Source organism: Oncorhynchus mykiss, chromosome 5 (genome assembly GCF_013265735.2).
Source record: "Oncorhynchus mykiss isolate Arlee chromosome 5, USDA_OmykA_1.1, whole genome shotgun sequence".
Lineage (NCBI taxonomy): Eukaryota > Metazoa > Chordata > Actinopteri > Salmoniformes > Salmonidae > Oncorhynchus > Oncorhynchus mykiss.
In genome coordinates this window covers 52,050,408-52,074,456 of record NC_048569.1, presented here as the reverse complement: position 1 = coordinate 52,074,456, position 24,049 = coordinate 52,050,408, and the positions used below count along the sequence as shown (strand labels likewise).

The 24,049-nt window shown below is 41.8% G+C and overlaps 1 protein-coding gene across 5 annotated transcripts in view; it reads left to right on the top strand.

Moving 5' to 3' along the window:
• LOC110522967 (ubiquitin carboxyl-terminal hydrolase 13) overlaps nucleotides 1-24,049 on the top strand; it is a 61,542-nt gene that overhangs the window by 27,493 nt on the left and 10,000 nt on the right. For all 5 annotated transcript variants that reach the window (XM_036977769.1, XM_036977768.1, XM_036977767.1 and 2 more), the window contains 7 exons: nucleotides 9,727-9,852; nucleotides 14,414-14,567; nucleotides 14,868-15,042; nucleotides 15,959-16,047; nucleotides 18,758-18,880; nucleotides 20,071-20,094; nucleotides 22,703-22,846. In XM_036977769.1, coding sequence (XP_036833664.1) covers nucleotides 9,727-9,852; nucleotides 14,414-14,567; nucleotides 14,868-15,042; nucleotides 15,959-16,047; nucleotides 18,758-18,880; nucleotides 20,071-20,094; nucleotides 22,703-22,846 — 835 coding nt within the window. The remainder of the gene's footprint in view (nucleotides 1-9,726; nucleotides 9,853-14,413; nucleotides 14,568-14,867; nucleotides 15,043-15,958; nucleotides 16,048-18,757; nucleotides 18,881-20,070; nucleotides 20,095-22,702; nucleotides 22,847-24,049) is intronic.

Sequence of the window (24,049 nt, the reverse complement as noted above, 5' to 3'; positions counted from 1 at the left end):
ACTGACGCTTAGCTTGTTTGATTGCCTTGCGGAGGGAATAGTTACACTGTTTGTATTCGGTCATGTTTACGGTCACCTTGCCCTGATTTAAAGCAGTGGTTCGGGCTTTCAGTTTCACGCGAATGCTGCCATCAATCCACGGTTTCTGGTTTGGGAATGTTTTAATCGTTGCTATGGGAACGACATCTTCAACGCACGTTCTAATGAACTCGCTCACCAAATCAGTGTATTCGTCAATGTTGTTGTCTGACGCAATACGAAACATATCCCAGTCCACGTGATGGAAGCAGTCTTGGAGTGTGGAGTCAGATTGGTCGGACCAGCGTTGAACAGACCTCAGCGCGGGAGCTTCTTGTTTTAGTTTCTGTCTGTAGGCAGGGATCAACAAAATGGAGTCGTGGTCAGCTTTTCCGAAAGGAGGGCGGGGCAGGGCCTTATATGCGTCGCGGAAGTTAGAATAGCAGTGATCCAAGGTTTTTCCAGCCCTGGTTGCGCAATCGATATGCTGATAAAATTTAGGGAGTCTTGTTTTCAGATTAGCCTTGTTAAAATCCCCAGCTACAATGAATGCAGCCTCCGGATAAATGGATTCCAGTTTGCACAGAGTCAAATAAAGTTTGTTCAGAGCCATCGACGTGTCTGCTTGGGGGGGAATATATACGGCTGTGATTATAATCGAAGAGAATTCCCTTGGTAGATAATGCGGTCGACATTTGATTGTAAGGAATTCTAAATCAGGTGAACAGAACGACTTGAGTACCTGTATGTTGTTATGATCACACCACGTCATGTTAACCATGAAGCATACGCCCCCGCCCCTCTTCTTACCAGAAAGATGTTTGTTTCTGTCGGCGCGATGCGTGGAGAAACCAGCTGGCTGCACCGACTCCCATAGCATCTCTCCAGTGTCTGTGGGGGGCCAGAGGTAGCCTGACTGCCATTAGGGACCGAGATGAGATCCTCAGACCCCTTGTGAGACCATATGCTGGTGCGGTTGGCCCTGGGTTCCTCCTAATGCAAGACAATGCTAGACCTCATGTGGCTGGAGTGTGTCAGCAGTTCCTGCAAGAGGAAGGCATTGATGCTATGGACTGGCCCGCCCGTTCCCCAGACCTGAATCCAATTGAGCACATCTGGGACATCATGTCTCGCTCCATCCACCAACGCCACGTTGTACCACAGACTTTCCAGGAGTTGGTGGATGCTTTAGTCCAGATCTGGGAGGAGATCCCTCAGGAGACCATCCGCCACCTCATCAGGAGCATGCCCAGGCGTTGTAGGGAGGTCATACAGGCACGTGGAGGCCACACACACTACTGAGCCTCATTTTGACTTGTTTTACAAGTTTTACATTACATCAAAGTTGGATCAGCCTGTAGTGTGGTTTTCCACTTTAATGTTTAGTGTGACTCCAAATCCAGACCTCCATGGGTTGATAAATTTCCATTGATAATTATTGTGTGATTTTGTTGTCAGCACATTCAACTATGTAAAGAAAAAAGTATTTAATAAGAATATTTCATTCATTCAGATCTAGGATGTGTTATTTTAGTGTTCCCTTTTTTTTGAGCAGTGTATAAAAATAAGCTGCGGAATAGTCACTAGAAAAAAAACAGACATGGAATCATGATGAGTATGAACTCTGCCTCTAAGACACAGTGAGCACGGTTATGGACACAATAATACCATTATTGTGGCTGGTAAGATGAATATAATAGTTTGTTTAAAACGTTTACATGCTTTACAAGAAGAATGATTTTCCTAATTTGTTTACATGGGCACATCTGAAATCAGGCTACTTGATGGGACTTCAGATAAATGCAGTGGCTTATTTTTGCGAAGTCTATTTGTACGGACATATAAAGTTTGATTCTGAGTACGGACATATAAAGTTTGTATGTGAACCATTTTTAAGATGCATACTTTGAGTTTTTCAGATAAGAAGGGGAGGTTCACTCTGCTGGTGCTGGCAAATGCGCAGATCAAATACACTGCTGAAAAGCTGTTTACATGTCCTAAAAATTAGAAAGATAGCTCAGAAAACCAGGCGTTTTAATCGACGCATGCTTTGACCTTATACCGATTTTAAGATAAGCAGAGTAAGGTTTTCACATGACTATTTACATATTCGGCCTACTGTCGTAATCAGTTTAATATCGAATTATACTGAACAAAAATATAAATGCAACATGTAAAATGTTGGTCCCATGTTTCATGAGCTGAAATAAAATATCCCAGAATACGCAAAAAAAGCTAATTTCTCAATTTTGTGCCCACATTTTTTACATCCCTGTTAGTGAGAATATCTCCTTTCCCAAGATAATCCATCCACCTGACAGGTGTGGCATATCAAGAAACTGATTAAACACAGGTGCACCTTGTGCTAGGGACAATAATAGGCCACTCTAAAATGTGCAGTTTTGTCACAAAACACAATGCCACAGATGTTTTGATGGAGCATGTAATTGGCATTTTGAGTGCAGGAAGGTCCACCAGAGCTGTTGCCTGAGAATTGAAAGTTAATTTCTCTACCATAAGCCACCTCCAACGTCGTTTTAGAAAATCTGGCAGTACGTCCAACCGGCCTCACAATCGCAGACCACATTTAACCATGCCAGCCCAGCTTCTTCACCTGTGGGATTGTCTGAGAACAGCCTCCCGGGTAGCTGATGAAACTGCAGATTTGCACAACCGAGGAATTTCTGTATAAACTGTAAAACTGTCCTGGTTCTTCCATGGCCTGCACACTCGCCAGACATGTCACCCATTGAGTATGTTTGGGATGCTCTAGATCTATATGTATGACAACCGGTTCGCCAATGTCCAGCAACTTTGCACAGCCATTGAAGAGGAGTGGGACAACATTCCACAAGCCACAATCAACAGCTTGATCAACTCCATGCGAAGGAGATGTGTCGTGCTGCGTGAAGCAAATGGTGGTCACAGCAGGCAGATACTGACTGGATTTCTGATCCACACCCCAACTTATTTTTAAAATTGTTATAAGGGATCTGTGACCAACAGATGCATCATGTGAAATTAGGCCCTAATTCATTTATTTCAATTGACGGATTTTCCTTATCTTTGAAATTGTTGCATTTGATATTTTTGTTCAGTGTATTAGTGTGCATGTAAACGTACTCAATGTGAAATTTTACAGCTCTACGACCATTTTAAAATTGAGCCTTAAAATAGGTGAAGTCCATAAGTGTTCCTCAGGAAACACTTGGTTGTCTCTACTGATCGCTTGTCAATGTTTCTGATATTAGCTTATTCCGAAATGACAACTGATATTCTATATTCATGTCGAACATGGCTTCTCCTTTTTGGCTCCTTTACCTCGTAGTTAATAATCTGATTGGATTTAATAGGTGAGGGCAGCATGTTTCAAATTAACCTATGTGGTTACAGTGCCTTCAGAAAGTATTCACACCCATTTTTACACATTTTGTTATGTTACAGACTGAATTTAAAATGGATTAAATTGAGATTTGTTGTCACTGGTGTACACACAATATCCCATAATGTCAGGGTAATTATGTTTTTAGAATATATGACAAATGTTATAAAACAATGAAAAGCTAAAATGTCTTGAGTGAATAAGTATTCAACCACTTTATTATGGCAAGCCTAAAGTTTCAAGTTTCTGTGGGCAATAATAGTGTTTAACGTGATTTTTTTAAAATAACTACCTCATCTCTGTACCCCACACATACAATTATCTGAAAGGTCCCTCAGTCAAGCAGTGAATTTCAACCACAAAGACCATGGAAGTTATCCAATGCCTCGCAAGGAAGGGTAGCTATTGGTAGATGGGTAAAAAAACAAACAGACCTTGACCATCCCTTTGAGCATTGAAGTTATTAATTCCTCTTTGGATGGTGTATCAATATACCCAGTCACTACAAACATACAGGTGTCCTTCCTAACTCAGTTGCCGGAAAGGAAGGAAACCACTCAGAGATTTTTGGAAAATAGGAGAGAACTGTTTTAAAGTCACCAATCAAAGTCATTCAACTTTCAGGATGGATCAACAACATTGTAGTTACTCCACAATACTAACCTAATTGACAGAGTGAAAAGGAAGCGTGTACAGAATAAAAACATTCAACAACACAAGTTAAACTGCAAAAAAGGTGGCAAAGCAATTTATCTTTTTGTCCTAAATATGAAGTGTTATGTTTGAGGCAAATCCAATACAACATATTACTGAATTCCACTCTTCATATTTTCAATCATAGTGCTGGCTGGATCATGTTATGAGTATGCTTGTAATTGTTAATTAAGGACTGAGGAGTTTTTCAGGATAAAAAATATCCTAAAAAAAAAATGCTAGAGGAAAACCTGGTTGTCTGCTTTCCACCAGACACTGGAAGATTAATTCAGCTTTCAGCAGTACAATAACCTAATAACCTAACACAAGGCCAAAGCTACAATGGAGTTTCTTACCAAGAAGACAGTGAATGTGGCCGAGTGACAGTTTTGACATTTGGAAATCTATGGCAAGATTTAAATGGTTGTCTAGCAATGATCAACAACCAATTTGACAGAGTTTGAAGAATTTAAAGATGAATAATGGGCAAATGTTGCACAATTCAAGTGTGGCAAGCTCTTAGAGACTTATCCAGAAAGACTCACAGCCATAATCGCTGCCAAAGGTACTTCTACAAAGTATTGTCTCAGGGGTGTGAATACTTTTGGAAATGCAATATTTCTGTATTTCGTTTTCAGTCCATTTGCATGTTTTCACTTTGTCATTATGGGGTATTGTGTGTAGATGGGAAACAAAATAAATTTTCTCCATTTTGAATTCAGGCTGTAACACAACAAAATGTGGAATAAGTCAAGGGGTGTTAATACTTTCTGATGGCTCTGTGTACACTAAAAGGCTATGAAATAAGGAAATGAAGCACTAAACACCTATTTTAAAACATCCTATGTTTTTTTTAGACCCCTGACTTCTCTTAGCCCTTATTAGCCACAGCAGTAATGGATAGGGCAGGAATGTGGCTCTGCATTTCATCTGAGGCCACGGCTAGTTTTGGACTCAGACAGCTGAGTGGAACACCGTTGCCTGGCAGAATGGAAAAAGGAAGGGACTTGTGCAGAAATATGTATTCTCCTCTGTCAATATTCACTATTTCTCCGTCTGATTAACTTGTAGTTAAAAAAAATGTAAGGCTGTGTTGCATGTCTTTAAAAAAATATATTTTCAATATTATAACCCAATATTTGTCCCCAATTTATTTTTGGTTTGTCTAGATGTTGGATCTTAATTTGCCCCCTTTTGTTGCAGAAGAAACATAATCCTGCAGCAGGAGGATTTGAATGAATTATTTTTTTATATTTAGAATCACAGCCAGGCAGGGGTCAGCTGGAAGTTGTGTTTGTAGGCTATACATTAACTTAGACTGCAGGTCCACTTGGCATCAGTTCAAGTAGTCTATGTAGTAGGCTTCTTGCATTGCTCTTTGAATTTTTGGAGGAACTAGTACTTTTCAAGTTACTCTCTGTACTTGTACTTGTACTCTTACTCAAGTAATTTCTGAGGGAAGTAACTTATTTTTTTTTACTATGTTACATTTTACCAAATCACTTCAGTTACGAAGGTTGATAGATATTTCATGTCATCACTGTCGGAGGAAAGCCTCCAAATTTAGTGATTTTTACATGAATCGATGCTATTGGTTCCCCTTTGCCCTTTACGTCTGTATGAATGTTTCACAACCCCTTGACCAATGAAATGTATTCAAAATAGTTTGTCATCAAAACTCCATCAAACCCTGTATCTCCACCAAGGCTCTTGAAGTGAAGCGTACGTCTTCATGCCTGAGGATATTTTTGTTTGTGGGTTCTTAGCCAAATGCGATCAGAAGTTTAATTACTTTCTGCCTTTTGTAATATTGTCTATTTCTGGAGTAAGAAGTATTTCTCAGATAAAATTCTGCTGTGTTTTTGAGGGCGAGTGCAAATCAAATGGCCAACTTTGGCTAACCCAGAATCTGACAGACAAAGTTTAATGTGTTTTTAGCTCCCCATATGGTCTCTGCTTGGCATTGGCATAAAGAGTGATCAAATTAATCAGATGTGTGTGTGTGTGGCAATAACTAACTAGCTATTACATTAGGTTGTCACTAGCTAGCTGCAGTGTCAACCATGTAGCTAGCTAACGTTAGCTAGATCAACCAAGACATGAGGTCGAAGGAATTGTCCGTCGAGCTCTGAGACAGAACTCTAGGGAAGGGTACCAAAACATTTCCCAAGAACACAGTGGCCTACTCATACTTAAATGGAAGAAGTTTGTAACCATCAAGACTCTTCCTAGAGCTGGCTGCCCAGCCAAACTGAGCAAGAACCCAATGGTCACTCTGACAGAGCTCCAGAATTCCTCTTTGGAGATGGGAGAATCTTTCAGAAGAACAACCATCTCTGCAGCACTCCACCAATCAAGACTTTATGCTAGAGTGGCCAGATGGAAGCCACTCCTCAGTAAAAGGCACATGACAGCGCGCTTGGAGTATGCCAAAAGGCACCTAAAGAACTCTCAGACCATGAGAAACAATACTCTCTCCTGAATGCCTAGTGTCACGCCTGGAGGAAACCTGGTACCATCCTTATGGTGGTGCCAGCATCATGCTGTGGGGATGTTTTTCTGAGGCAGGGACTGGGAGACTAGTAAGGATCGAGAGAAAGATGAATGGAGCAAAGTACAGAGATCCTTGATGAAAACCTACTCCAGAGCGCTCAGGACCTCAGACTGGGGAGAACGTTCACCTTCCAACAGGACAATGACCCTAATCACACAGCCAAGACAATGCAGGAGTGGCTTCGGGACAAGTCTTTGAGTGTCCTTCAGTGGCCCAGCCAGGCTGGACCTGAACCCAATCGAACATCTCTAGAGATACCTGAAAATAGCTGCAATGCTCCCCATCCAACCTGATGGAGCTTGAGAGGATTGACAGAGAAGAATGGGAGACACTCCCCAAATAGAGGTGTGCCATGCTTGAGGCATCATACCCAAGAAGACTTAGTTGTAATATTTTGTTTAATTTGTAATGAATTTGGAAAAACATCTAAACCTCTTTTTGCTTTGTCATTAAGGGGTATTGTGTGTAGATTGAGGGGAAACAATTTTAGAGTAAGGCTGTAACGTATCAAAATGTGGATAAAGTCAATGGGTCTGCATACTTTCCAAATGCGCTACCTACAGGAAAGTTTAATTACAAACTTTTTTCAAAGTGCTGGTAGTGCGTTCAGATTTCTATCACTGAAGCATGTGCATAAGATAAAAATCCATGCACGAGACGCATGCATTCTAGCCGAGCTCGTGCACGTGTTTACATGGTTCTGCACATGCTTCAGGTAATAGAAATCTGAACGCATTACCAGCACTTTGAAAATCCTGTGGATCAATTCTCACTCCCCCTTTTTTTTAAACCCCTTTTTTCTCCCCAATTTTCGTGGTATCCAATTGGTAGTTAGTCTTGTCTCATCGCTGCAACTCCCGTACTGACTCGGGAGAGGCGAAGGCCGAGAGCCGTGCATCCTCCGAAACCCAGCCAAGCCGCAATGCTTCTTGACACAATTCCCACTTAAACCGGAAGCCAGCCGCACCAATGTGTCGGAGGAAACACCGTACACCTGGCGACCGTGTCAGCACGCACTGCGCCCGGCCCGCCACAGGAGTCACTTGTGCTCGATGGGACAAAGACATCCCTGTCGGCCAAACCCTCCCCTAACCCGGATGACAGTGGGCCAATTGTGCGCCGCCCCATTGGTCTCCTGGCTGCGACAGAGCCTTGACTCAAACCCATAATCTCTAGTGGCACAGCTAGCACTTCGATGCAGAGCCTTAGACCACTGCGCCACTCGGGAGGCCTGTCTCACATTCCTACCGCCAAAAGGACCAACCGCATGGACAACAGGTAAAGTACGTTTAAAATATAATTTTATTCAACATTCTGGCATGTAGAGGTCGTGAGAGGGAACTTTCCTAATTAAAATGCTAATTTTTGCCCAACGTGCAATTCAACATCGGGTTTCTAGGCAATCTCACGCTCTCTGTGTGTATGTCTAAATTAATTTCTCATCAAAGTTTGCCTTCGCCCCCACCACCCCTCTAGTTTCTTAACTCCCAAAGAGGAGGAAGAATGTGGTCTTCCTGAGCACACTGCACAAAATGGCTGAGATCAGTGATTGTGAGGACAGGAAGCCAGCCATCATCCTGGACTACAACCACAACAAAGGAGGTGTGGACAACCTGGACAAGGTGATTGGAACTTACAGCTGCTGGATGATTACTGCCCACTGGCCCCTGGTCATCTTCCATAACATCATTGATATGTCCTCATATAATGCCTTCGTTATATGGAACAAGATCAACCCTACCTGGATGCCTGATAAGCGGAACAAGAGGAGGGTGTTCCTGGAGCAGCTGGGAAAGGCACTTGCAACCCCACACATTCAAAGAAGGGAGGGCCTCCCCCACACAGCAGCCTTTGCAGCGCTTGTGAAAGCTGTTCGGGAGGCTGAATCTTGTCTTGATGCCAATTCCGCCCCCCAAAGTAGGACTGTAAAACAAATACTATATGCTGCACATGTGAGAAATGCATCTGAAAAGTCCATGCACACACACTTGCATATTGGCCTACATGTGCTAATTAGAGTTGATTGATTTATGTTCTTCACGTTTTTGTTTTGTATCTATCTTGTTTTATTCTTATTGATTGTTTTTTTTCATGTGAGTGGGGGAAATGTTTTAAAAAATGGGAGAAGACTAGTATTTTGTAGTTTAATTCCTCATTGTACAGTGTATGTAAGAATATATCATTATGTTGCCAAAAAACCTTCAATAAAATGCATTCAAAACTACTTTATGCACATGTATATTACTTTCTTAGATTATGAAAGTGCTATCTCTTGTTAAAAAAACAGAGTGGTGTCCACTGATTTAAATGCAGTCTTTCTGCATTGTGAAGAGGGAAAACCCAGATATTCACAACGTTTGTGATGAATGACAGGTTGGTTCTTCATGCAAAATAGATTTGAGGTTAAATTCAATTAAGCTGCTTTATTTTAGGGGTTTAGTGAAGGCGGGTCATTTATTTACCTTTGGTACAAGGTAGTATACATAATGTTAAGACTACACAAGGGTTAAATGTGCTCTCATTTAACAAATGTGCCATTTTGGCATTTTTCATTGCCTAGATGGCTAGCTGCTGCATATCAACTTGTCTTGCTTGAGCAGTGTGAATTGTTGCTAATCCAATCTGTACAATACAGCCTTGAATCCTCAAGTATTTACTATACAGATTACCGACATAGAGGCTCTACACTACAGCACCTGCTGTTGTGAGATTTATGATTAATATCACACAGCCAAAAAGACCGTCATGATTGTCTGCAGATTGACTGCTTGTTTTTGTGGGGAAAGGATCTCAAGGATAATTTGTACTTGTTTCTGCTTGATTAACTTTGTTTTTCTATTGAAAAAAGAAAACGGAAAAGCCCTTTTCAAGTCGAAACAAATCCTAACTTGAGTAGCTGAAATCGCCTCAAGTTGGAAATGATATTCAGAATGTTTATTAGCAGAATCAGATTTTTTTCCTGAAGTACCACCAATCACATTTCAATGGTTTTGGTTTGGCGTCTTGTCTTGCTGCACCCTTAGACAGGTGACAAATCATTCACTGTGTGTGTGTGTGTGACCCCTTGTTCTCATTCCAGCACCAGCCAAAGGGTATCTCTCTCAAGATGTTCAAAGCCCTGGTTAGCAATGGCCACCCGGAGTTCTCCTCCAACAGACAGCAAGACGCACAGAAGTTTTTCCTGCATCTCATCAACCTGGTGGAGGTATGCATGTATGGCTTCATACGTGTTTTCTATAAGTAGGAGCGTGTTACGGTGTACTTGTAATAATAAAAACTACACTAAAAGGCACGTAGTGATGAATACAGTATGCCATTGTTGCAGAGGTACAACAATTGGCAAACAGTCACTGGTGTTCAATAAAAGGCTCATAAACATAGATGGTATCTAATGGCACTGGCTTTTCAGCTTGTCTTTCAGTGATGGCCTTAATAAAATAAAAATAAAAACTTTCATGAAATGGCTACCGTGAAGCATTTTTCCGGCATGTCGGTGAATCTCTGACTCTTGTCACACGTGGTCAATCGGAACCTTGGGGGAGAGGAAGCGGGACTGTTATTGACGAAATGCAGCACCCTGTCCCCGGGCCGGCAGACACACACTTGTGCTTTGAAGTGACTTTCTCAACCGGGTTAAATTTAGACTGCCCCTGTCGGTTACACTGGCCAGATAATGCTTCCTATTCTGCCTGAAGTCAACACAGATACATGCTCAGACTAGACACGTTCTCTGCTCTTGTCCTTGACCAAAACAATCGAGCCAAAAATCAGTTTACTAGACTCAGTTGCATGGCTGATTTATCTGTTGTCAAAAGTCAACTTCATGTTAATATAAGTAAAAAATCAACAGTTTTTTTTTCTTAGCTTCAGAGTACGTTTTCTAATTTAAATGGGGCCCTATGTTTTTACCTTTTTTAATTTTAATTGAGTGAATAATTTGTGGGCATAATCAGCGGTCCTTAGCCTGTGTGGAGGAACTGAGTTGGTTAGACCGAGATAGGCAGACTCTAACAGTAGCCTTCAAGTTTAGCCTGCCAGCCAGCCAGTTAGAATACGTCACTGGAGTTGGGAGTAAAGCTATAACCTGAGACTTTCTGCAGTCTCTTAGAATAGAAAAGCTGCTGATGTGACACTCCATACAAGCCAAACGGTTTTAATTTAAGACTCATTTCCCCATGAGTCCTCAAATAAATTAAACAAGTTTCGTCCCCAATGACCCCCCCCCCCCCCCCCCCCCCCCCAATAAACATCTGCGTACCTCTTTGAGTTATACTTGCTTCCCCCTGTCTTTCTTCGTTGGTCAATCTTTGACTGTGTGTAATTGACCACATGACAACAGGATGCTTGGCATGGCCCCCTTGTGATATATACAGTGTATATATACATTTATTACACACACACAGTTGAAGTCGGGAGTTTACATACACTTAGGTTGGAGTCATTAAAACTATAGTTTTGGCAAGTCAGTTACAGATTATTTCACTTGTAATTCGCTGTATCACAATTCCAGTGGGTCAGAAGTTTACTTACACTAAGTTGACTGTGCCTTTTAAGCCGCTTGGAAAATTCCAGAAAATGTCATGGCTTTAGAAGCTTCTGATGGGTTAATTGACATCATTTGATTCAATTGGAGGTGTACCTATGCAAGTACTTCAAGGCCTACCTTCAAACTGAGTGACTCTTTGCTTGATATCAAGGGAAAATCAAAAGAAATCAGCCAAGACCTCAGACGTTCATCTGTACGAACAATAGTACGCAAGTATAAACACCATGGGACCACGCAGCCGTCATACCGCTCAGGAAGGAGACGCGTTCTGTCTCCTTTATGAACGTACTTTGGTGCAAAAAGTGCAAATCAATCTAAGAACAACAGCAAAAGACCTTGAGAAGAAGCTGGAAGAAACGGGTACAAAAGTATCTATATCCACAGTTAAACGAGTCCTGTATCGACATAACCTGAAAGGCCTACAGGCATACAGAGGCCCATTATCAGCAACCATCATTCCTGTGTTCCAGTGACATGTTGTGTTAACTAATCCAAGTTGATCATTTTAAAAGGCTTATTGATCATTAGAAAACCATTTTGCAATTATGTTAGCACAGCTGAAAACTATTGTGCTCATTAAAGAAGCAATAAAACAGGCCTTTTTTCTGAGAAATGAAGGCTATCCCATGTGAGAAATTGCCAAGAAACTGAAGATCTCATTCAACGCTGTGTACTACTACTTTCACAGAACAGTGCAAACTGGCCCTGACCAGAATAGAAAGAGGAATGGGAGGCCCCGGTGCACAACTGAGCAAGAGGACAAGTACATTAGTGTCTAGTTTGAGAAACAGAAGTCCTGGCAGTTTCATTAAATAGTACCCGCAAAACACCAGTCTCAACGTCAACAGTGAAGAGGCAACTCTGGGATGCTGGCCTTCTAGGCAGAGTTGCAAAGAAAAAGCCATATCTCAGACTGGCCAATAAAAATAAAGATTAAGAAGGGTTAAAGAACACAGACACTGGACAGAGGATCTCTGCCTAGAAGGCCAGCAGCCTCTTCACTGTTGACATTGAGACTCTAACTCTAATGTACTTGTCCTCTTGCTCAGTTGTACATCGGGGCTTCCCACTCCCTTTTCTATTCTGGTCAGACACAGTTTGCGCTGTTCTGTGAAAGAAGTAGTACACAGCCTTGTGTGAGCTCTTCAGTTTCTTGCCAATTTCTCGCATGGAATAGCCTTCATTTGTCAGAACAAGAATATGCTGACGAGTTTCAGAAGACAGTTCTTTGTTTCTGGCCATTTTGAGCCTGTAATTGAACCCACAAATGCTGGTGCTCCAGATACTCAACTAGTCTAGAGAAGGTCAGTTTTATTGCATCTTTAATCAGAACAACAGCTTTCAGCTGTGCTAACGTAATTGCAAAAGGGTTTTCTAATGATCAATAAGTCTTTTAAAATTATAAACTTGGATTAGCTAACACAACGTGCCATTGAAACACAGGAGTGATGGTTGCTGATAATGGGCCTCTGTATGCCTTTGTAGAAATTCCATAAAAAATCAGCCGTTTCCAGCTATAATAGTAATTTACGACATTACAATGTCTACACTGTATTTCTGATCAATTTGATGTTATTTTGTTGGACAAAACATTTAACTTTCTTTCAAAAACAAGGACATTTCTAAGTGACCCCAAACTTTTGAACGGTAGCGTGTATATATAGTACCAGTCAAAAGTTTGGACACCTACTCATTCAAGGTTTAAAAAATATATATTATTATTATTTAAAAAACAAACAATTTTCTACATTGTAGTGAAGGCATCAAAACTATGAAAAAACACATTGAATCATGTAGTAATCAAAAAAGTATTAAACAAATTCAAATATATAGTTTATATTTGAGATTCTTCAAAGTAGCCACGCTTTGCCTTGATGACAAGTCAGGAGATTGAGGAGGCCAGGTCATCTGATGCAGCACTCCATCACTCTCCTTCTTGGTCAAATAGCCTTTACACAGCCTGGAGGTGTGTTTGGTCATTGTCCTATTGAAAAACAAATGATAGTCCCACTAAGCGCAAACCAGATGGGATGGCATATCGCTGCATATTGCTGTGGTAGGCATGCTGATTAAGTGTGCCTTGAATTCTAAATACATCACCGACAGTATCACCAGCAAAGCACCATCACACCACCTCTTCCATGCTTCACGGTGGGAACCACACATGCGGAGATAATCCATGCACCTACTCACAAAGACACGGCGGTTGGAACCAAACATCTCAAATTTGGACTCATCAGACCAAAGGACAGATTTCCACCGGTCTAATGTCCATTGCTCTTGTTTCTTGGCCCAAGCAAATCTCATCTTATTGGTGTCCTTTAGTAGTGGTTTCTTTGCAACAATTCGACCACGAAGGCCTGATTCACACTGCCTCATCTGAACAGTTGATGTGTCTGTTATTTGAATTCTGTGAAGCATTTATTTGGGCTGCAATTTCTGAGGCAGGTAACTCAAAAAAACGTATCCATTGCAGCAGAGGTAACTCTGGGTCTTCCTTTCCTGTGGCGGTCTACATGAGGCAGTTTCATCACAGCACTTTGTGGTTTTTGCAACTGCACTTGAAGAAACGTTCAAAGTTCTTCAAATTTTCCCTATTAAATTAATGATGGACTGTTGTTTGTCTTTGCTTATTTGAGTGGTTCTTGCTGGACTTGGTCTTTTGCCAAATAGGGCTATCTTCTGTATACCATTCATGCCTTGTCACATCACTGCTGGTTGGCTCAAACACATTTAGAAGGAAATTAAATTCCACAAATGAACTTTTAACAAGGCATACCTGTTAATTGAAATGCATTCCAGATGACTACCTCATGAAGCTGGTTGAGAGAATGCAAAGAGTGTGCAAAGCTGTTATCAAGCCAAAGGGTAACTACTTTGCAGAATCTCAATTATAAAATACATTTGGATTTAACACTTTTTAATTTTTTTAGTTACAACATGATTCCATATGTTATTTCATAGTTTTTATGTCTTCACTATTATTGTAAAAATAAAGAAACTGTTGAATGAGTAGTGTGTCCAAACTTTTGACTTGTGTGTGTGTTGCTAAGGTTCAAACATGCATGCAATTAATGAAAGTCTCAATGTTCTAATTGATGGGAACAGTTAGTTACATTTCCAAACACTTTTTTAACTGGTAAATTAAATTGCATCCATGAAGACGACGTAAGTATTCAGTATATTCTCTGCATCTTCCCCTGTGTGTCCCTCGCTTTAGAGAAACTGTGTGGGCTTGGAGAACCCCAACAACGCCTTCCGCTACCTGGTGGAGGAGCGCGTGCAGTGTTGCCAGACGCAGAAGGTGCGCTACACCCAGAAGGTGGACTACCTCATGCAGCTCCCGGCCCCCATCGAGGCCGCCTCCAACAGAGGTAAGATCCCACAGGCAGCTGGCCCAGCCCCATGAGAACCAGCAGGGCTGCTGGCTCCCCCACAGCTCTCCTCTTCAAAGGGCATGGAGGATCGATATCGCTGAATGCCAAAGTGGGTTGGGAGTTTGTGTTTTTAAATGCATACTGTAGTTGGTGACTCTTGGCTGAATTACCTAATTGTTTGGAAAATAAGTTACTTCAAATGTCCATTATACAATCACTAAATCCCAATCATCTGAGAGTCCGACAATCGCAACAGTATTTTAGGAGGTTAAATGGCTTGACGTGTGTATGTGACAGAGGAGCTGATAGCGTATGAGGCCAAGCGAAACGAAGCAGAGGAGAACATGAGGGCCCCTCCAGAGCCTGTGAGGGCCCGGATCCCCTTCACAGCGTGCCTGCAGGCCTTCACGGAGCCAGAGAACGTCCCCGACTTCTGGAGCTCGGAGCTGCAGGCCAAATCAGCTGGAGTCAAGTAAGCAAGGTCCTGATCTAAGGCTGGGAAGAAAGATCGACATCCTACATTGTTGAATTCTTCCGCAGTTTCAACAGTGTGTGGGGATCTATCTTTCTTTCATGACTTGGCTTTTTGAATCCTGCACCTGAGTTATTTTGCACCATAATATGTCTAGCCCTAGGCTACATGATGAATTAACCGTAGGAAAAATTTACCATTTAACTTTTTTTAAATACCCATACACAAACGACAAAAGATGAATGTAAAGCTGATCTTGTACATTGAATGAAAATATAAACAAAATGTTGGTCCCACGTTTAATGAGCTGAAATAAAAGATCCCAGAAATGTTCCATATGCACATAAATATTATTTCTGTCAAATTTTGTGTGCAACTTTGTTTACGTCCCTGTTAGTGAGCATTTCTCCTTTGCCAAGATAATCCATCCACCTGACAGGTGTGGCATATCAAAAAACTGATTAAACATCAGGATAATTACACAGGTGCACCTTGTGCTGGGGAAAATACAAGTCCATTCTAACATGTGCAGTTTTGTCACACAACACAATGCCACAAGTTTTGAGGGTGCGTGCAATTGTCATGGTAACTGCAGGAATGTCCACCAGAGCATTGCATATTTATTTCTCTACCATAAGCCGCATTCAACGTTATTTTTGAGAATTTGAGATACCGACTTGTTTTTTCATCCACACCCTTAAAAAAAAGGTTTCTATGACCAACAGATGCATATGTATTCCCAGTCATGTGAAATCCGTAGGTTAGGGCCTAAATCATTAATTTCAATTGACTGATTTCCTTATGAACTGTAACTCCTTATTTAAATCTTACAAATTGTTACATGTTGCGTTTTATAATTTTGTTGAGTTTAAATAAGTGATCCATATTTTTCTAAAGTGTAGCCCTCTCTTTCCAGGACTTCCCGTTTCGCCTCCTTCCCAGAGTATCTGGTGGTGCAAATAAAGAAATTCACATTTGTGGTGGACTGGGTTCCAAAGAAAGTAGGTGAGTAAGAGAACTGATGTCTCTCCACAAATGTTTTGGCTTGTCTGGACCCATGATTCTCTAGTACCAAGAGGATGCTGATTTCTGTTTTAACTTTGATACATGTCAACAAACACTGAAATCATATTACGGGATCGAATGGTCTTTTTCATTGAAGGCCTATAAATGCATTCTATTTTTCAGATTTTCTCTTTATCCCTGGATAATTGTATTAAGTCAGTACTGTGGATCTCCAGCAGAGGGCAATGCCACACAGTGAATCACTGAGGTCCACTGACAATAAATACATGCAGTGCATTCAGAAAGTATTCAGACCCCTTGACTTTTTGTTAGGTTACAGCCTTATTCTAAAATATGTATTTTTAGCATGAAAATACACAGAATACCCCGTAATGACAAAGCAATAACTGGTTTTTAGAATTTATTTTGCAAATAAAGTATTCAGACTCTTTACTCAGAACTTTGTTGATGCACCTTTTGACAGCGATTACAGCCTTGAGTATTCCTGGGTATGACGCTATAAACTTGGAATAACCTGTATTTGGGGAATTCTTCCCATTCTTCTCTGCAGATCCTCTCATACTCTGTCAGGTTGGATGGGGAGCGTTGCTACACAGCTATTTTCAGGTCCCTCTAGAGAGGTTCGATCAGGTTGAAGTCCAGGCTCTGGCTGGGCCACTCAAGGACATTCAGAGACTCCTGCTTTGTCTTGGCTGTGTGCTTAGGGTCATTGTCCTCTTGTAAGGTGAACCTTGTCACCAGTCTGAGGTCCTGAGCACTCTGGAGCAGGTTTTCATCAATGATCTCTCTGTACTTTGCTCCGTTCATCTTTCCCTCGATCCTGACTAGTCTTCCAGTCTTTGCCGCTGAAAAACATCCCCACAGTATGATGCTTCACCATAGGGATGGTGCCAGGTTTCCTCCAGACTTGACGCTTGCCATTCAGGCCAAAGAGTTAAATCTTGTTTTCATCAGACCAGAGAATCTTGTTCCTCGTGGTCTGAGAGTCTTAAGTGCCTTTTGGCAAACTCCAAGCTGGCTGTCATGTGCCTTTTTATTGAGGAGTGGCTTCCGCTTGGCCACTCTACCATAATGACCTGATTGGTGGAGTGCTGCAGAGATGGTTGTCCTTCTGGAACGTTCTCCAATCTCCACAGAGGAACTCTGGAGCTCTGTCAGAGTGACCATCAGATTCTTGGTCACCTCCCTCACTAAGGCCCTTCTCCCCAGATTGCTCAGTTTGGCCGGGCGGCCATTTCTAGGAAGTCTTGGTGGTTCCAAACTTCTTCCATTTAAGAATGATGGAGGCCACTGTGTTCTTGGAGACAATCAATGCTGCAGACATTTTTTGGTACCCTTCCCCAGATCTGTGTCTCGAAACAATCCTGTCTCGGAGCTCTACAAACAATTCCAAAAATATGATTGGGATTGAGGAAGGTTAACTATTAGAGATGCAGTTCAAATTAGGTTATTCCTGCATCTTGCAATTGAGATACTTGTTTTTGCAAGTTCTGGTTTTTACATATTTTGTACTGTAGCTATAGTGGTGAATGTGAGTGTAGTTATCTGCTTGAATTACCATGCCCAATGTCTTCTCTTGCTCATGTTCTTTTAAAACTCTGGGTTGCAGGGCCTCCCGGGTGGCGCAGTGGTTAAGGGCGCTGTACTGCAGCTCCAGCTGTGCCATCAGAGTCCCTGGGTTCGCGCCCAGGCTCTGTCGTAACCGGCCGCGACCGGGAGGTCCGTGGGGCGACGCACAATTGGCCTAGCGTCGTCCGGGTTAGGGAGGGATTGGTCGGTAGGGATCTCATTGTCTCATCGCGCACCAGCGACTCCTGTGGCGGGCCGGGCGCAGTGCGCGCTCCGACACATTGGTGCGGCTGGCTTCCGGGTTGGAGGCGCGCTGTGTTAAGAAGCAGAGGCTGGTTGGGTTGTGTATCGGAGGACGCATGACATTCAGCCTTCGTCTCTCCCGAGCCCGTACGGGAGTTGTAGCAATGAGACAAGATAGTAGCTACTACAACAATTGGATACCATGAAATTGGGGAGAAAAAGGGGTAAAATTGTAAGGAAAAAAAACTCATTAGTTATTCATTAGGGCACATATCGCAAAACATTCTGCAATAGGGATTGAAACATGTTTCTTATTGGACAAGTCCCAATTGTACTTCCCTCTTTTTTAACCCCCTTTTCTCCCAAATTTCGTGGTATTCAATTGTTGGCAATTACTATCTTGTCTCATTGCAACAACTCCCGTACGGGCTCGGGAGAGACGAAGGTCGAAAGCCATGCGTTCTCTGAAACACAACCCAATGAAGCCGCACAGTGAGCATCCATCCCGGAAGCCAGCTGCACCAATGTGTCTGAGGAAACACCGTGCACCTGGCAACCTTGGGTCGTGTGCACTGCGCCCGGGCCCGCCACAGGAGTCGCTGGTGTGCGATGAGACAAGGATATCCTTACCGGCCAAACCCTCCCTAACCCGGACGACGCTAGACCAATTGTGCGTCGCCCCACGGACCACCCGGTCGCGGCCGGCTGAGACAGAGCCTGGGCGCGAACCCAGAGTCTCTGGTGGCACAGCTAGCGCTGGGATGCAGTGCCCTTAGACCACTGCGCCACCCGGGATGCCGTGCTTCCCTATTTCACTCAATTTTGGAGCCTTTTCTCCATTTCGAACTGAACATGACCCTGACCTGTTTTTCAACAGATTTGTCCATAGACATGCCAGACTTCCTGGACCTGTCTCGGCTCCGGGGAACAGGACTGCAGGCGGGAGAACAAGAGCTCCCAGACCTCACACCCCCCATCGTCCTCCCTGAAGACACCAGAGGTAAGAAGGGCTTCTTTAGAACGAAGATACTGACAAACCTTTACCAATCTACCCACAGCTGGGGTTTGCGTTTGGGCCAAGCTAAATCTAGCACGCCTAACGAGTAACGTTCTGTGCCTAACGCTGAGCAACATAGAAGTGGTACTGTTTGTAGCTTATATGCTTAGCATTCCCCTAATCTCCGTTCCTCCTTCAGAGGCGGTTGCTTGGATGGATTTAGCTACAGTGCGTCTGTAGTGTGACTACAGTGCGTTTGTCCGTGTACCTCTTTAATAGTTTAGCAGCCATTAGGCACATCGTGTTCTATACAGTCCTAGACCTAAAAACACTTGATATGTGCTCTAGGCAAGCAATAAAGCTTGTCCTGGTACCCTGTAGTGCTCCATTGACACAATGGTTGTCTTGTAGAAGCTGCTTCAACCTTGTTAAGCTACAACTCGGGGTTGAAATGCAACAATTTTATTTTAGAAGACTAATATAACATAATTACCGTGTTCCTCCTTCCTAAAATGAGGCTTCATGGGTAAATGCTAAGCGGCCAAAACAAAACTTTCACACTAGAAATTTGCCCGATTTTAGACGTTGTAAATGTGTTTTCAATGGAGCGATTTTATTAAAGTTTTATGATTTCTCTCAAGGACTGTTCCTGAAAAAGTAACAAAGCAGTTGGCCATTTTTGTTTTCTCTCATAATCAAATTACTGGTACAACACCTACATACAGTAATGTAAATCTTAGTTCTCAGTGTTAATAATGCATTTGTGATTTATAAAACATTTTTCAGATGAGCTCCATGAATCTTAAATTAAACACCAGCCCATTGTCCCTTGACCTGAATCACTACAGCAATGAATTACATTTCTGAATCGGACAACGCCTGATGAATTCTGATTTGATTTCCGTGTTTTAAGCAAATTATCCTTCAAATGCATCATTTCCCATCAATTATCTTTATGGATTTAGTATTGATTTGGCATATGGAACCTGAGTTTTAATTTTTTTTTATAGAAAAACATTACAATTAAGTTTACCACCTTGATCCATAAGTAAATACTTGTTTTAAAACTGAAGTGTGACTTGAACTGTAAGGATCATCAAAAAGTGTAGCTATAGCATGAATATAATTTAACTAATAAAAAAAAAAAGTTTGTTGTTCCTTGGAAATAATCACTAGTTTTCTTTACCTTTCAGACAACTCGATGAACTCCTCAGATTGTAAGTATTCCGTTTCTCCTATCCTTCCGCTATATATACAGTGCCTTGCGAAAGTATTCGGCCCCCTTGAACTTTGCGACCTTTTGCCACATTTCAGGCTTCAAACATAAAGATATAAAACTGTATTTTTTTGTGAAGAATCAACAACAAGTGGGACACAATCATGAAGTGGAACGACATTTATTGGATATTTCAAACTTTTTTAACAAATCAAAAACTGAAAAATTGGGCGTGCAAAATTATTCAGCCCCCTTAAGTTAATACTTTGTTGCGCCACCTTTTGCTGCGATTTGTCGTGGAAATGTCCTCTATTTACCAAATCATGGGAGCAAACCACACACACAAGTCAGAGTTAGTTATAAAAGTCCATCTTTAATTATATGAGCTCTATCACAACCCTGTGACTCTCAGATCGATTCAGTGTCTAACCATGAATTCTCTGAGAGCCCCCTTACAATACAACTGAGTTCCTTTAATAGCAAAGACACACAGTCAGACAGCATAGACATAACTCATCGTTCAGCTTTGTCTCCTTTCCCAAACCCAGAACCATAAACCAATCCTCTAATACAACAGGCATATATCAAATTGTCATTTAGATACAACCCACTCTAAATACAAACTCCTGGACAAACTCACGGAGAGGAGGGTGAGGCTATAGTTTAAGATAGAAACAACACTGCAACCCTTCTTTCCCCACTAGAAAACGTAGGGAGTAAAATATATGTTTACACATGATGACACTTTGACCTCTCCCCTCTCAGCGGCCATGCAACTTAGTCTTGACATAGAACAGATACTTCAACCCTGCCCACAGTATTATACAAAAATACAATTTTGATGAGAATTAACTTACACACATTTGATAAATATAAAACATCTTACATATGTTACCAACAAATTCTGAATCTTCCCTAACAGATTACAGCTGTAAGTCGCTTGGGGTATGTCTCTATCAGTTTTGCACATCGAGAGACTGACATTTTTTCCCATTCCTCCTTGCAAAACAGCTCGAGCTCAGTGAGGTTGGATGGAGAGCATTTGTGAACAGCAGTTTTCAGTTCTTTCCACAGATTCTCGATTGGATTCAGGTCTGGACTTTGACTTGGCCATTCTAACACCTGGATATGTTTATTTTTGAACCATTCCATTGTAGATTTTGCTTTATGTTTTGGATCATTCTCTTGTTGGAAGACAAATCTCCGTCCAAGTCTCAGGTCTTTTGCAGACTCCATCAGGTTTTCTTCCACAATGGTCCTGTATTTGGCTCCATCCATCTTCCCATCAATTTTAACCATCTTCCCTGTCCCTGCTGAAGAAAAGCAGGCCCAAACCATGATGCTGCCACCACCATGTTTGACAGTGGGGATGGTGTGTTCAGCTGTGTTGCTTTTACGCCAAACATAACGTTTTGCATTGTTGCCAAAAAGTTCAATTTTGGTTTCATCTGACCAGAGCACCTTCTTCCACATGTTTGGTGTGTCTCCCAGGTGGCTTGTGGCAAACTTTAAACGACACTTTTTATGGATATCTTTAAGAAATGGCTTTCTTCTTGCCACTCTTCCATAAAGGCCAGATTTGTGCAATATACGACTGATTGTTGTCCCATGTACAGAGTCTCCCACCTCAGCTGTAGATCTCTGCAGTTCATCCAGAGTGATCATGGGCCTCTTGGCTGCATCTCTGATCAGTCTTCTCCTTGTATGAGCTGAAAGTTTAGAGGGACGGCCAGGTCTTGGTAGATTTGCAGTGGTCTGATACTCCTTCCATTTCAATATTATCGCTTGCACAGTGCTTCTTGGGATGTTTAAAGCTTGGGAAATCTTTTTGTATCCAAATCCGGCTTTAAACTTCTTCACAACAGTATCTCGGACCTGCCTGGTGTGTTCCTTGTTCTTCATGATGCTCTCTGCGCTTTTAACGGAACTCTGAGACTTTCACAGTGCAGGTGCATTTATACGGAGACTTGATTACACACAGGTGGATTGTATTTATCATCATTAGTCATTTAGGTCAACATTTGATCATTCAGAGATCCTCACTGAACTTCTGGAGAGAGTTTGCTGCACTGAAAGTAAAGGGGCTGAATAATTTTGCACGCCCAATTTTTCAGTTTTTGATTTGTTAAAAAAGTTTGAAATATCCAATAAATGTCATTCCACTTCATGATTGTGTCCCACTTGTTGTTGATTCTTCACAAAAAAATACAGTTTTATATCTTTATGTTTGAAGCCTGAAATGTGGCAAAAGGTCGCAAAGTTCAAGGGGGCCGAATACTTTCGCAAGGCACTGTACCTAACACATTACAAAGATTTACCACTATGGAGCAAAAGTTTTGCAGTTGTGAAAATAAGTTTGACGTCGCAAAACCAACAGCTGCTGCAACTGCCGAGTAACTTTTCCTACTTACAAAAACTTTCTGTTTTAGTCTGTTTTTCTTTAATTAGTAAGCACTGGGTAAGTACAGCATGTCCCTGCGCGGTTCCTCTCCAGTCCCTCTTTAATGAGGCCCAAAGAGAAAACAAAACCACCTTTAGAACCTGTGAGGTTTGTAAAGAGCGTGGGCGGCGGCACTGATGTTTATTGGTTGTTTTTTGCTTGTCCTCAGCCCCAGAAATAGACGAGTCGGCCGCAATGCAGCTGGCGGAGATGGGCTTCCCTCTGGAGGCCTGCCGGAAGGCCATCTACTACACTGGGAACATGGGCCCCGAGATGGCCTTCAACTGGATCATAGCACACATGGAGGAGCCTGGTAAGAGTCACATGGATGTTATTCAAGTCTGATTCCTCAGCCTCTTCTGGGCACATGTGGGCAGTGCATGCTCTAAAACATCCCTAAAGTGACATGTGTGTCACAGGAGGAGTCCCCAGCTGCCTCCTGAGGGTGTTTGTGTGTCTAAGGACTGATACATTTGCATAATTTTCAATGAGTAATTCATAATTACATGCTATAACTGCATGTTTCTTATGCAAACAATGTAAATAGATTGTTTTAATGTCCATTACTAAAGCGCTTTTGTGTGTTAGCATGCAACATAAATTGTATTTAGCTAGCTTAAAAGAAAAATTAATCCAGTACCAGTCAGAAGTTTGTACACACATACTCATTCTTTATTTTTTATATTTTATACATTGTAGAATAATAGTGAAGACAACACTACGAAATAACACATATAACACACAAAAAAAAGTGTTAAACAAATCAAACTATATTTTATATTTGAGATTCTTAAAAGTAATCACCCTTTGCCTTGATGACAGTTTTGCACACTCTTGGCATTCTCTCAACCAGATTCATGAGGTAGTCACCTGGAATGCATTTCAATTAACAGGTGTGCCTTCGTAAAAGTTAATATGTGGAATTTCTTTCCTTCTTAATGTATTTGACCCAATCAGTTGTGTTGTGACAAGGTAGCCCTATTTGGAAAAAGACCATGTCCATATTATGGCAAGAACAGCTCAAATAAGCAAAGAGACATTACAGTCCATCATTACTGTAAGACATGAAGGTCAGTCAATGGGGAACATTTGAGGAACTTTTAAAGTTTCTTCAAGTGCAGTCGCAAAAACCATCAAGCGCTATGATGAAACTGGCTCTCATGAAGACCGCCACAGGAAAGGTAGACCCAGAGTTACCTCTGCTGCAGAGGATACGTTCAGAGGAGTAACCAGCCTCATAAATTGCAGCCCAAATCAATTATTCAGAGTAACAGACATCTCAACATCAACTGTTCAGAGAAGACTGTGTGAATCAGGCCTTTATGGTCTAATTGCTGCAAAGAAACTACTACTAAAGGACACCAATAATAAGAAGAGACTTGCTTGGACCAAGAAACACAAGCAAATTACATTAGACCGGTGGAAATCTGTTCTTTGGTCTGATGAGTCCAAATTTGAAATTTTTGGTTCCAACTGCTGTGTCTTTGTGAGACACAGAGTAGGTGAACGGATGATC